The sequence below is a fragment of the Ctenocephalides felis genome, unplaced genomic scaffold (genome assembly GCF_003426905.1).
Source record: "Ctenocephalides felis isolate EL2017-DRISC unplaced genomic scaffold, ASM342690v1 CF-g0.4_SCAFFOLD_01886, whole genome shotgun sequence".
Taxonomy (NCBI): Eukaryota; Metazoa; Arthropoda; class Insecta; order Siphonaptera; family Pulicidae; genus Ctenocephalides; species Ctenocephalides felis.
The window spans coordinates 97,298,352-97,313,879 of record NW_020538040.1 but is presented as its reverse complement, the minus strand read 5'-3'; the positions used below and the strand labels follow the sequence as shown (position 1 = coordinate 97,313,879).

Sequence of the window (15,528 nt, the reverse complement as noted above, 5' to 3'; positions counted from 1 at the left end):
GTGTGCATGAGTCTGTTTATGTATGTTTGTGTATGTGTATGCATATATACATTTATTGTTTTGCGTATATATACATATATATGTTGTGTTATATTTGTTTATATAATAACTTTTTTCATAACTATTATTGTTTTCAGTTAATATCTTTACTTTTTCTTAATAAAATTCTTTTTATCACATATTTTTTACTTTGTTCTATCATGGTTTTATTATGTTTCTATATTTTTATTTTGATCCACATATTATTTCATTTTGATCCAGTTATGTTTAACCGTTTGATTATGGATGGCTTACACATTTAAATTTTTTCTATGTTCCTACTGCGCATGATCGCTGGGAAATTCTTCGTAATTGTAACCACTAAAATTCTCTCTATCCCGTTCTCTCATCCAATGACGATACAGTTTCCACTATTTTCCGCTGTAAACACGTAGGCCCACATTTTACTTTCGTTACACACACGTAACTCAGTCTCCAAACTAACAACATGTTCGTTTGGAATAAGCTTTTTTATAATAAAACATATTATTTATTTTAATTTTACAATTTTCAAAATTTTCATAACTTGACGTCTTTTCAATTTTTTATTTCATATTTATTTTTTCGTTACAATTTTGTGTTGTTTCTTTGTGTTATTTTTTAAAAAAAAATTTTTTTTTAATTTATTTGTATGGTGAGTTTCTTTGCATCAGCTTATTTTATGTTTGTTTCTCATATATACTTTTGATATACATTGTTCTACTTATTTTTTTCTGTAATTATATATTTTATATATTGTTTTAATTTGTAACCCTTTTATATTTATTTGTAGCACTGAAGATGGGTCAAATCTAGACCCGAAACGTATGTTCCCTTAATAAAAACATTTTTCCATAAAACTGTTTTTTAATTATTGGATGGATGCCCAAGAATCAATTTTATCATATTATTTCACCATCTGAAGAAAAACCTCTCGCTTTATATATATATATATATATATATATATATATATATATATAATCTTGACCGAAACGTATTGATAGTATTGACCTGAAAAAAACAAAAAAACATCTCACATTCTTTGAAAATTATGAGCCTTTAATTGCAACCTAGAGCTTTGGTGAAATTACGACCATCTTTTGGTTATTGTGGTTAACTTTTATTAATTTTGTTTATTTAAACTTTGGAACCGTGTGTGTGATTAACATTTCTAGTAACACAGTAAAAAAATATGATCAAAAATTAAAACTTTTTGTTGAACTATTAATTTTTTTTTTCATTATTCAGGATGGTAAAATGGTAAAATACTTGATATTTTTATTATTGGAGAATGTCGAGTGATAAAATAAAAACTTGAAAATGACATGATTCAGTTCAAATGTTTCCTCCCGCACTTTGAAGCTTGAGCATACGACATATGCATGTATATTAGTTTAACACATTTAGTATGTAAAATCAGTATTTTTATACAAAATGCGAGAATTCGATTTCGATTCGAGCCTGTCGAGCATATTACCATTGCGGTATACGGCAATCGAATCTTTTCTTCGAAAAGTCTAGTTCTTCACTTAATTTTGTCCATTTATCTTTTTCAGTATAATACTGGTACCGAATTTAAATTACTGGTACAGTGACTTGCCAGTAATCCCCGAATTAGTTAGCCCTGATTTACACATTAGATAAATGGTTCTTCATGGACTGAAAGTCAGACGCTCCTCCAATATTCATAGGATAAGATATAAAGTAGCTTAATGTCTAATAAGACCGAGTAAGATCGAAGTGTCGAGGAACGATATTAATCTTTATAACGCCTTACAGCCAGTCGTCTGTTACGTATTTAATCTATAAAACGGTCTACGTTGCAGCATATGTCAATATAATGGCCCACCATTCGCAGCTCATTTCTAATATCATTATTATAGCTCCGAACATTAATTACTTCATAAACATGAGAGGATAATAGAATTGCTCATTCACCAGAGTTTGCTAGTATTCCTGATTAAACTAAAATTGTGCTTGGATTTGAATTGACTACCTTTCCTAACAATTTATAGAAATATGAAAATTAATGAAAAAAATTAAATTGGGATCAAACGAGTGGGTAAATCCTTAGATAGTTTTACTATCTTACCATATATTTTAACTTTTTGTTAAAATAAAATCGATTGCAAATTTTGTTTATTACAAGAGGATACTGTGTGTCGTATCATTTACATAAAAATATTGAAGTCAAATATTTCAATTTGAAAGTTTATTAACTAGGTTAGGGCGGGGCACTCAGGTCCATTTTGATTTTGAGCAATTGTATTGTAGAAACCAATCCAATTATATCATATCAAATAACACATATCAAACAACTATCTGACCATATGCAGTAAAACTCCCAGCTAATTCATTTTTGTAAAAATATGTTTTTTGCTGATTTGTCATATGGTTCTTTTTACCTCTATCAGGTGGGGTAGAATGGGACAGCCAAGATAATCAGTAAAATATCTTATTTTTAATTTTAAAGAGATTTTACGAAATAATAGCTACATTATTCCATTTCTGCAAAATATGTATTTTATGGGTACTTAAATAACCTTGATCATATTTTATCAGAATATTTCAGAATTAGTATTTTGTCAGAAATATTCATCGGCAGAGTTGGAATAACTATTAATTTATTTCTTATAAAATTGTTTTTTGTAACTGGATTCACTTTTTTTTATTGTTCACAACTTGGCCAGGGTAAAGGTTCAGTAAGTCATTTTTATCGCACCCCAAATGCAAGCTGTTATAGAGGAAATATAAAATCATCTGTTGAATCTAAATTAACATTAACATTGCATCTTATAAAATAATTAAATAACATATACTTAAAAAATATATTAAGATCTTGTGAACTAAACAATAGTGTTCCCAACCAAAAAAAAACTTTTGTTATAGATTTTCAAACTTTGTCATTTATCTCCTGATAACGACGTTTTTTCAATGCGATGGCTAGGATCTTCTTCCTTCTACTTTCGAATATTGTTGTTAAAATATTGCTAACTATACTTGAAAAATTGGTGGTGGACCTGTGAATTTTTAAGCTCTTCACTACCCTTTCTCTCAAAAACCAATTCATTATAAATTCATTTTGTGTGCACCATCTTAAGATCATCATAAACCATAAATCAAAACCTTATTCATTAGAACAAATTATTCAACTGTAAAAACCAATTCAATTATTATGTACATCAACTCATATTCAGCACATAAAAGTTTTATGCTTTATTTTTATTGGTTTTAAAAACGACGCTTGTGACACAAGTAGGAAATCAATATGACAACAATAGTGCTTTAAATTGTAAAAATAATAGCATGAATTGCTTGAATACCTTATATATATATATAAAATTCTTCTGTAAGGGTGTAAGTCGAGATACTCCTCTTAAACGATTATTCGAATTTTGATAAATCTTTCTGAAGTTTGTTAAGGGAATTTATTAGGATGCAACTAATTATAAAAATATAGTAATATTGTAGAAATAAATGGAAAAAATTGCGAAAAACGACACGTTATTGCTTGACATCGAAAATTGTAGTGTATAATTTTTATTATAAAATTTTAAAAAACATATTTTTATATTAGTTAAAGGTTTATCATTTTATTTAAAGCAGTTCTACATTTAATATCACTCAAATTTTGGGGTAAATAGTAATTCAAAAAACAATAATTATTATTTTTAACTAAACCATAAATATTAGTATAGGATATTAAAAAATTGTAGACGTGGGTTCAGGACAATTTCTGACGGGTCATCAAGTAAATAAAATATATAAAAAATATTTTAATATCTCAAAATTTTTATAGAATATTCTAAAAAAAAATATAATAATATTTCATGAAAGTAAAATAAAATTTGAAAGAATAAATGCCTTTAATGTACTTTTCGCTCTGCCGAGACCATTATGTTGTCGTCTTTTGTGGGTGCCATTGACATCGGTCCGGCAAAGCAAATTGCGAATGAAACGAGAGAAGCAATACGCTCGTGTACATCATATTGAGTTAATTAATTTCTTGCCTCAAAAGCCCTCCTTAATAAACAAAGTATCGCTTTGTGTCTGTTAATCGCCAAATAACTAGAATCGACTTTCGTGGGCAAATAATCACTTGAAATGTAACTCACTAAGTACCTACGAATACATACGATATAGTCGACTATAACAGAGTATATCGATTAAATAAAAATAATATTACGAATAAATTGTTTGAGAGGCAATTAATATTGTTAGACAATTATAAAAGATAAACATCTCAAGAAGGCTTATGGAAACACAGCTAAGATCTTATAGCAATTTATTGCTGCGGACAGCAGAATGTATAAAAAGGGTTGGTCAAAAAATGATCCGTCGGCTACATAAGGCATTATTCATCAAAATTTATGCCAATCATTTTTTTTTATTTAATAAAATATATATTTATACATACTTCTCCTCACCATCAGTCAGGCCCATTGTCTGGAAGAAGATGTCAATGTAAATATTATTACAAATAATTTGTATAGAGTAGAGCAGGGCAATAAAGGTCCGCGGGTAGAAGGTCGATATTTCAAAAACCAGTAAAGTTAAGAATTTTTTAACAACAATATTTGAAAGGAGAGGAAAATAGATGTATAACCAGCCAAAATTCATACCAAAAGTATTTTATTTCATTGTTAGTTTTTTTTTGTTTATGAGCACTGTTGTTTAGTTTATGAGACCTCAATATAATTTTTAAGTACACATTATTTAATTGTTCTGTAAAATGTATTCTTAATTAACTTCTCGTAGGGCAAGTTATAGTAAAAAATATAGTAGTTATAGTAATAAATCTCAAAAATCTAATTTTTTCAGAGTAATTTTTTTTCAAAAATGTTAATCTTTTTAAAAAAAAATAATTTTTGGTACGGGAAGTCGCAAATAAATCGAAAATAAATCGAAAATGAAATTTTTTATTTATCTTTACGTTTCAGAGGTTTCTGAATATTTTGGCATACCTTAGAAAAAATGTATGTATGTGTGTGTGTGTGCGTGAATGTGTGTGTGTTCGGATACAACTTTTCGTCGACGATTTCGGGAACACGGATGAAGCGATTTAAATAATTCAAAAAACATTTGATTCGTATTGATAAGCCGTTCCGAAGACATGGGGCAAAAAGTGCCAAAAACGGTAATTCAGTTTTTCAGAGAACGGAGCGTCTAATTAGAATAATTCAAAACACATTTTACTTGTATTAACAAGATGAAGAACTGATCACATTTTCATGAAGGTAGGTCTAGCGGTTTCGGAGATCTAGTAAAAAAGGTAAAAAAAAATGCCATTTGGCGGTCAAAAATGATCATTAGACATATGCACATAAAATTATCAGATAGTTTATAGAAATTTTAATAATAACTATAAATTTTATTTACATTCCTATGGGTTCCGTACCAATGTTTATCCGATAGGCGGCTACGCGGCGCTTACGCGCCTCAATATTTCGTCTCTATGCAGTTAAAGCAGTACGATTGCTTTGAAAAAATGTTATAATTTCCAAAATATTTTAAAATAAATTTTTCTCCAAAAAATTTTTTTTTCAAAAAATTGTAAATTTTTGTCAAAAATTTATAGTTTCTCAAAAATCTAATTTTTTCAGAGTAATTTTTTTTCAAAAATGTTAATCTTTTTAAAAAAAAATAATTTTTGGTACGGGAAGTTCCAGCAATTTGCCTTAACGCACGATGCCATGCGCCCCACTAGTTTTAAGTTGGATTCAACAGTTTCTTTATAAAAGCTTACACGTAGGTCGAGTTCAAAGGACCAACTGAACCTTTACTCTGGCAAAAGTTTAACCAATAGAAAAGAGTAAATACAGAAGCAAATTTAATTAATAAAAAATAGTATTACTAGAAATAAATTGAATAATTAGTCAGTCTAACTCTGCAAATTAATATTTCTATCTTAATACCAGATCAAGGTTATATACAGTGTTATCTCTGTAAAAATGCACCCATAAAATTTATATTTTGTATTGGTTAAATAATGCAGCTATTATTTTATAAAATCCAATTGGGTAAAAAGGACCAGGTGACATTTTTTTGAAAAACAGCAAAAACACACTTTTCTACAATGATGAAATAGCTAGGAGTTTTACTGAACATAGTCAAATAGTTGCTATAATTTTTCTAGATAATTTTTCTATTGTTTGTAATATATTGTAATTAAAACAGTTTTAATTATTCCATACAGATGAAGAAGATCTCTTCATGGTTAGCGATTTACTAGTCGGGGGTGACCTAAGATATCATCTTCAACAGCAGGTAATTTTCTTTAAGCTTTGAAATTTTAATTAAAGAATATTACTATTCATATAAAAATGCTAAGAAATTAAATGAAAACAAGAAAAATGACGACACTGTTGATCAAATATGAGTTGTCGAGATGATGTCTCTAGGATGATGAGTACGTAGCGCACTTGCGCTGAAATTATTAAATGAAATGAAAAAAATGGTATAGGCTATAGGGTGAGGTATATATATATATATATATATATATATATATATATATATATATGTTAATATATATTAGAACAGAAAAATATTTTACTGAATCTTTATTTGGCTTGTTTTACAATTAATGGAATTTAATTTTTAATTAAAATGTGTATTTTTACTTTTCTCATTTTTTTTTAATATTTCATCGTTATTTTCGTATTTATAACATATATGTAAGGTAAGGGGCCCAGTTTCTGACCTTTTTAGAGTGACGGTGGAGGTTAAACTATAATAATTAATATAAAACTTAACTTAATGAAGAAAATTATAATTTTATCTATTAGTTTAGGATTTTTAAAATAAAGTAATGTGCATAAAAAAATTATTTGAACTAAATTTATATTTTAAATTGACGTTTTAAAAATTGATATTAAGAGCTCTAGTTTCTGACCCTCAGAATTCTTCGTGTGGCAGTTTCTGACCCTGACCGTAGCCCAATTTCTGACCCTCAAATTTCATCATGACTAGGTTATGAAGTGCTTACTAATTTTAAATAAACTGAAATTATTATTAAAATAAATAAATTAAATATTTATTCTAAAAATATACAGTTTGTTAAAATTTAACGTATAAATAGTTCAAGTCTTGTTATAACATATACATATTATTATTTAAATTCTTGGACTTTTTTATTTTAAGACCTTTTTTTCTCAAGTCTTTTTTTAATTATTTTTCTGCCTTTGACTTTATTTTGGACCTTTTCAGCTTTTTTCAATTCTTTTCTTCTTCTAATTTCATTAATTAATTGTAATTGTATAATTGTATAATAATAAAATATTAGTGAACTAAAACAGTCATAATTTAAGCGTTGATAAAACTGACATTTTTTATTAATAATTTTATCACTTAAAAGATGTATTTACAAGATTTAAATACAATCTTTCATTTATACCAATGAATATAATGTAATTTATCACTTTACTACGAAAAATAGTAAAAAAAATATAAGATAACAATAATATTATTATTTTTACATTTAATGAACAAGTGACCAAAAACATGTGACAGATAACCTAGCTTTTAGAAGGTTAGAATTGCAGGGTCAACAACTGTGACATACACTTAAAATTGAGCCTAGTTATTGACCCTCAAATTTCAGTAATAAAACTAAATTTAATATCTTTTATAAATATTTTAAAATAAATTTTAATTAATTATTGACTTATTTGTATATTTTCAGTTAGATTTTCGTACTTACATCATAATTAGTGCACGAACTCAATTGTCGTAGCTCCTTACATAAACTGTTTAGACTAAAGCTAAAAAATGGCTTCCACAGTCACTTTTGGTTTAAATTTTTTTTTATTTAGTTAATATTTTTTATATTTTTTTAATTGACATTTATGAGGCATAGAATAAATTACTGTCAATTAAGAAAAATTTATTTTCACATTAAATGTATAGTTTTTTAATTAATTCCAAAAAAAGTTGAAAAGGTCAGAAACTGGGCCAGGGTCAATAACTGGGTCTTTTACCTTATAATAATTTATAAAAACTCTATATAACGTAAAAAATTATGGGTATCTACATGGTCTTCGAACATTGAAATGAAATCAACTGACATAACCTAAACAAATTCGATCATTTAAATAAGCCTAAATGATTCCCAAATATTTAATATAAACAAACCTTAATGATAAAAAAAATCAGAATCATATTATTGCCATAAAAAGCTTATAAGTGGAAGTCCCCGAGCGCCGGACACCTAAAGTTATTTATAAATAAATCAAAAAATATTTTACGAAATGTTTATTAAATTATGACTTTTGTTGGATAATACAGTTAGAAATCAAACTAAATTAACAAAAACGCAATCTTTTCTAAACATTAATTAATACAATCAATCAAACTTTGGTAACAAAAATTATGATTTTGCAAAGTGGCACCTAGTACCGGACTTTTTACAATAACCAGCATTGAACACATATGCAGTTTGACGAATATTATTACATATTGCAAAAAAATCACTAATTATTCACCCTTTTGGCTGGGCCACACCGATGCTCGCAGCTGGAGCATTCATCATAAGATTTTCATTCTTTGATTAGAAAATACGAAAAATGGGGGTATGTAGTGACCGTTAGCACTCCAACAGAACAAAATTAAATAATTTGAATAAATTACGTCCATTCTCACAAGAAATATCGACGACTCAATGTCCGGTGCTAAGTGACAGACAATTTCGTTCATTTGATTGTACCTACTAAAATTGTTCAAAATATCTAATAATATTCTTCCATTTTACGGATAACAATCAAGTACTACTTCTATTTTTGAATGCCACTAAAAAATAAATGCATAATTACATTAGAATTTCTTCCATTGATATTTAGGTGACGCCGTGTTTTTGCGCCTAAAACAAAAAAGGGTTGCTCTCGCCATGGCCGTGTGCGTCACAGTTGAATCTTTACGCGTGATCCTGCACCTGTGTGCCGCCCGCGCCCCTTTACTTCTATTTTAAAATAAAAAGATTTATACTCGCTTAAATAATACGGGTTAAATAGAGTGTCCGGCTTTGTGCAGTCCGGCATTACGGGACTTCCGCCTAATTGAATCAATTATATTGATAAAACTTTACAAAAGTTTTAATTTTGTATGTCTTTTGTAAAATTTTACTTACTTAGCTAAATGCTTCTATGTAGCGGTCACAAATATTGTAATTTATAAAAATCGTACAAAATATAACCGGAGTACGACGTAGGCAGTGGTATGGTATAAGCAATCTCGTTGTATTATCTGTTGAACGATAAATTTTATAAATCGTTAGTAAGTTTTTGAAATGAATACTATAGTATATAAGGATCACGTGCATAATTACATTTTTGTTTCTTATATAATATTTAAAAATGCGATTGGTTTAATTTCTGAGTTGCGGTAATTGTAGGCAATAAACTTCAAATAGTTCTCTGTACCAAATCATTCGAAGTTCTTTCTGAACTTCAGAACTGTTTACAAAGTCGTCGGATAAACATAAGAGGATAATAAAATCGCTCATTTACTAGTATTCCTGATTAGTCAATCGTGCCTTGGTTTAATTCGACTACGTTCACTTCAATTTATAGAATAGTAAAAATTCATGAAAAAATTAAATAGTAATTAAACGAGTGTGCAAATCATTAGATAGATTCATTATTTCTTCCATATATTCGAAATATTAGTTAAAATAAAAAGTACTGAACATTTCGTATATGTCGAGGATTCTGTACGTCGTACCATTTACATTACAATATTGTAGTGGAACTTTTTAGTTTCTAATTTTATCAACTGTAATTTTTTTTTCATTTCCATCCAATTATAACTGCCTAGAAGGCATTCAGTAGTTATTATGACTAAAGTGTGGAATAATATCTTAAAATATTACCACTGGGCAGTATGTAAAATATATACAGAAAAATATATACAGAAAAATATATACCTACAAAAAATAATTATAAATCTAAATTGTAATTCTAATGGGTTTAATCTTCTTAATCTTCTAATAGCATTGTATTATAGTGTCCATGTTTTTCGCAAGTTCATTGAGATGTTTTTCCAATCTTTTCTTTTATTTGGATGCGAATTTTTTGATTTCTTCAGCTATTGTGTATATATTGCTGTGTTGATGGATTAGCCAGTTTTGAATGTATTTGGGTATAGTTTTTAAATTTTTTTAAGGCTGAAATCGTTTTTTTATCATGTGATTTTTTCATGTTAGTCTTCTGTCCAAATGAAAACCAAGATATTTTTCGTGTTCAACCTGAAATATATACAGAAAAAATATATACCTACAAAAAATAATTATAAATCTAAATTGTAATTCTAATGGGTTTAATCTTCTTAATCTTCTAATAGCATTGTATTATAGTGTCCATGTTTTTCGCAAGTTCATTGAGATGTTTTTCCAATCTTTTCTTTTATTTGGATGCGAATTTTTTGATTTCTTCAGCTATTGTGTATATATTGCTGTGTTGATGGATTAGCCAGTTTTGAATGTATTTGGGTATAGTTTTTAAATTTTTTTTAAGGCTGAAATCGTTTTTTTATCATGTGATTTTTTCATGTTAGTCTTCTGTCCAAATGAAAACCAAGATATTTTTCGTGTTCAACCTGAGGTAGTCGAATCACATTGATTGTGACGGTTCTTATTGCGAAGGTGATATGTGATGACTTGTTTATTTCTAGTCTCCAAAATTTGTGCCACATTTCAACTAAATCTAGGTATTGTATTCACTGTGATATAAAACCGCAATTATATAAAATATCAGTAAGTGTAAACAATATATAAGGAGATTAAGTTTATCACAAAACGTACTAAAATTATTATAAAACATTTTATTAACTTTCCGCAGAGTAAGTTATAGTAATTCCAAAAAAATCGAAAATGAAAAATCCTATATGTCTTTACGTTTCAAAGGTTTCTGAACATTTTGGCATACCTTTGAAAAAAATGCATGTATGTGTATGTGTAGGTTCGTTTGTGTGTGCGGATACAATTTTGTGTCAGCGATTTCGAGAACACGGATCAACCGATTTGAATTGGCGGAGGCAGGTCCCATGGTTTCGAAAATAAGGGGAAAAAGGTGCTAAAAATAGCAATTCAGTTTTGGAGGGTACGGAGCGTTCGATTCGAATGATTCAACAAATATTTTACTTTTATTGACAAAACGAAGAACTACAAATAAGAACGAAAAAGAATCGAACGAAAAAATGTAAAGACTAGTGGTGCATGGCATCGTGCCTTGAGGCAAAATGCTGGAACTTTCCGTATCAGAATTAAATATTCGAGCAAAACAAATTAATAATCAATAAATATTGATCAATGATTAATAACAATTTGTTTTAAATATTTTCAAAGAGATAATTATAATATATATATATATATATATATATATATATATATGATATGTATTCGTTCATATAATTAATCTGAGGATATATTTCTTATAAGTAAAACAACGCATATGAAATATATACATTTTTAAACTAAATTGTAAACTTAAAATTTATATTTAAAGTATAAAACTTTGCATATTTTCAAAAATTTTCAAAAAAAATCTGAAAATTTTGAAATTTGTTTGAACCATATAAATGAACATCGAAAGTTAAAAATCTTGGCACAGAAAACAAAAAAATTATAGCAAAATTAGTACTTGTGTTAAAAATCTCTATAAAATAACTGATCATTTGATGTGCAAATGTCTAATGTTCATTTTAGATCGCCAAACATCATTTATTTCTACATTTTCCTCTGTATTTCTGAAACTGCTGGACCTGCCTTCCCAAAAATTTAGTCAATTCTTCACTTTGTTAATACAAGTAAAATGTTTTTTCAATCGGTTCTCTGATTAACGGCTATATTTGTCTTAGCCAAAAACTAATCAGCACTCCTTATCAACACGAATCGAATGTTTTTTGAATTATTCAAATCGGTTGATCCGTGCGCCTGAAATCGTGGGCGAAAAATTGTATCCAAACATAAATACACACACGCATACATCCTTTTTTCCTAAGGTATGCCGAAATATTCAGAAACCTTTGAAACGCAAAGATATGCAAAAATTTTCATTTTCGATTTTTTGCGATTATTGTAACTTACCCTAGGGGGGGAAGCTAAAAAATACCATTTGGCTGTTAAAAATGATTATTAAGCCGTACTAAGATTATTAAGCCGTACGGCTCTATTTTTTTCAAAAATTTCAAAACTCTCAAAAATATTATATTTGCTAAGTATTCAAATAGTATAGTTTTTAAAAAATTTAAATTATGGTACTGAATATACATACGATACGTAAGGAAAGTTCCTGAAATTTACCTCAAGGCATTATGCTATGCACCACTAGTTTATATCATTTTATAAACACATGCATCTTATTATATTAATTGTAAATCCTTTCTTCCGAACTTCAGGACCTCTCACAAGAATGTCATATTCGACATTCCGTACGGAATATTATTTCGTGAAACATAGTAACCAAGAGCACTTGTTTGTCTTCAATATTCTGTGATTCAATTATCGCACGTCTGCCGCGAACAGACATCGCGTACTTATTATAATTCTATAGAAATCGCATGTCACTTATTGTTAGTTCTAATGTCATTTGTTTAATTTGTTCAAGTGGCTCGGCATGAAGACGGTGGTGCTCCTTCTGCGCATACGTTCCTCTTGTATGCTTCAACGAATGCTGTCGTGAAAGTTTTTAAACTCAATTCTGCCAGTATATTGGATATATGAGCATTCATTACCTTTCATACATAATTCGGTTTCAAACTTTCTGAAAAGATGTTTGTCTCGTTAGGGACGATATTATGAACGGGTGAATATCCACATAGGTATTCAAATGTAAGTTTCGGATAACACAAAGTTGTATGTGTTGAATAGAATCTTAACCTACATCAGGGGTAAATTATTTTAGAAAACTTGACTCTTGTTTAGTATTTTATTGTGTCGTAAAACATGTTTGCACATCCAGAACGGGCACTTTTTTACCCATGCTTTTACGACCAAGGAACCAATCTAACCCAACTATAAATTGAGGAACCATTGAGTATTAAGAGTAATTCGGATTTGTTATATATATATATATATATATATATATATATATATGTTGTAACGACAATAGGCATTGTCGCGAAAGAATTACACAACCCTCAGTGAAAAAGGCGTTTCCCACCCACCTCTACTAGGGTTCCTGTAACATAAGGTCCAACTTGAGGGTTAAAACGATTCATTAGAAAATGCAACATCCTTCGAGGAGGTCGGCCGGGTCCAGGCGCTAGTCCTTGGACCCGCTTAGTATATAGTGGTGTGTGTGTGTGTTGTGCCAGGAGAGAAGAACCTGTTCCAGCATAGATCAGATGTATTGTTTATTAGCTGTTCTCTTCGTTACTCCTTTAGTCTGTTAGTTCGTTAGTCCGTAACTCTGGTTACTCCGGTAATTTGTTAGTATGTTAGTCCGGTTAGGTTAAACCGATTAGGTTTATAGATTTGTTAGAGGTTAGGCATAGGGCATGACAGTACGTAGGTACAGTCATGCACTCACACCTGTAACCATAATAAGGCATTATGAAATAAGATAGTAAGTACATTCTGTTTTATTTGTGTAGTTAGTTATATCAGTTTCCACAGGTAATTATAGAGTGTCCTTAGAAGTCGGAAGTCGGGTTGAGGAGTTGGAGTAACTCTTTTGTAATGGGGATGCAATGCTAAAATATAATAAGTGGCAGTCATTGCCATCCCCCAGAAAGGAGCTTCAAGCTTTACTCGTCACAATATATATATATATATATATATATATATATATAAATATATATATATAAGGAAAGCGTGACTTAAAGATCCGCGAAAAAGGTTCACCACCAATGTCTCAAAAACAAAACCGAAAAGTTAGACATTTTTTAACAACAATATTTGAAAGTAAAGAGGAAAAGATTTGTTTAATTTACACGTCTTTAATATAATAGTTAAGTATACATTATTATTTAATTGTTTTTTAAGATATATTGTTATTTATAAGTTAGAATTAACAGATTTTTTTATAACATATGGGCGAGGTAAAAAGGATCAACTGAAACTTTACCCTAGCAAAATTGTAAACAATAAAAAACAGTAAATAAAAAAGTAAATTAATTTGAAATGCAATTTCAGCTGTGCTGATGAATATTTTTGATGAAATACTAAATCTAGGTTATATACAGCATCATCTTTGTAAAAAATGCCACCTTCATGGTATATTTTACATTGGTTGAATAATGAAGCTATTATTTCGTAATATCCCTTTAAATATAAAATTAAAGCTCTGAATCCATTTGCCCTTCCTTTGTCCCTTTTTACCTATATGGGGTAAAACGGGACAAATCACACATTTTAGATAAACTATAGAAAACACATTTCTATAATTCGAAATTAACCGGGAATTTTATTGAGAATAGTTCGTTAGATTGAAACGAAAATTGTGATATAACTCATTTGATTTCTTTAGACAGTATAATTATTGAAAGTCAAACTGGACCTTTATGCTCCGCTTTTGAATTTTGAATTGAGCATATTAGTGAGTTTTGAATAATAGAGCGTATTTCAAAATTTATTATAAATACTGACCAACAATATTTGATTTTTAGAACTGTCAGACTTTTTTGAGCAAATCAAATGTAAATCAGAAATCAATTGATATCGAAATTTCCAGAATCATTAGTAACTGTCATTTTGAAGTCTTTTGTTTTCTTTGATTGAAAACTGATCGAAATTACTAAAACGTTGAACTATGAGTTAGATATAAACGCATATGGTGAGAAAATCAAACTTGAAATGGTTTTAATAATTTAGGAATATATATATATACGAGTATATATATATATATATATATATATATATATTATATATGATAAAGTTTTTCAGCCACAAGTCAAAAAAATAAAACCAGAACTATATATATACATGTATATATATATATATATATATATATATATATATATATATCGATGTGTGTTAATTCAAAAATCATTAAATTGATAATTATGATCGGGTTCATAGCCAATATTTGTAATGCATTATACACTTAGTTATTTATAAAATTATACATAATATAATTATCTAAAAACAAGTTGAAATCATGTCTGTATCAACTTTCGTCTATTTTGAAAAACATTTTTCGATGGCTATAAAATACAAACCATTATGTTGATTAGAGTTTGTATAGTATTATTGAAAACAAACCATATCTGTTATGAATATAAAATATAAGTAAATATTGGTTTTTCGGCTTTTCATTATTTAGCAGAAATTTATTCAATATATTCAACAGTAAAAATCATTGCAAGAGCTATTTACTCATACGCCAATATCAAATTAAACTCTTTTTTATTTGAACGCTGTATAGATTCAGTAGAATCTATATAACTAATTAATATTAGCAACAAATTGGTGAATGCAGCCTCTTTAACAAAGCATAATTTTATAAAAACGTTGTTTGACCAGATAATGATAAGAGATAATGCACTAAGTAGATAGGAACTATCATATTTATAGTATTG

General features: G+C 28.4%; 1 protein-coding gene across 1 annotated transcript in view; it reads left to right on the top strand.

The window, feature by feature from the left end:
• The window catches only part of LOC113375564 (serine/threonine-protein kinase 32B), a 97,399-nt gene that overhangs the window by 45,577 nt on the left and 36,294 nt on the right, over positions 1 to 15,528 (top strand). The window contains exon 4 of the mRNA XM_026615497.1: positions 6,215 to 6,285. Within this exon, the coding sequence (XP_026471282.1) occupies positions 6,215 to 6,285 (71 nt within the window). The remainder of the gene's footprint in view (positions 1 to 6,214; positions 6,286 to 15,528) is intronic.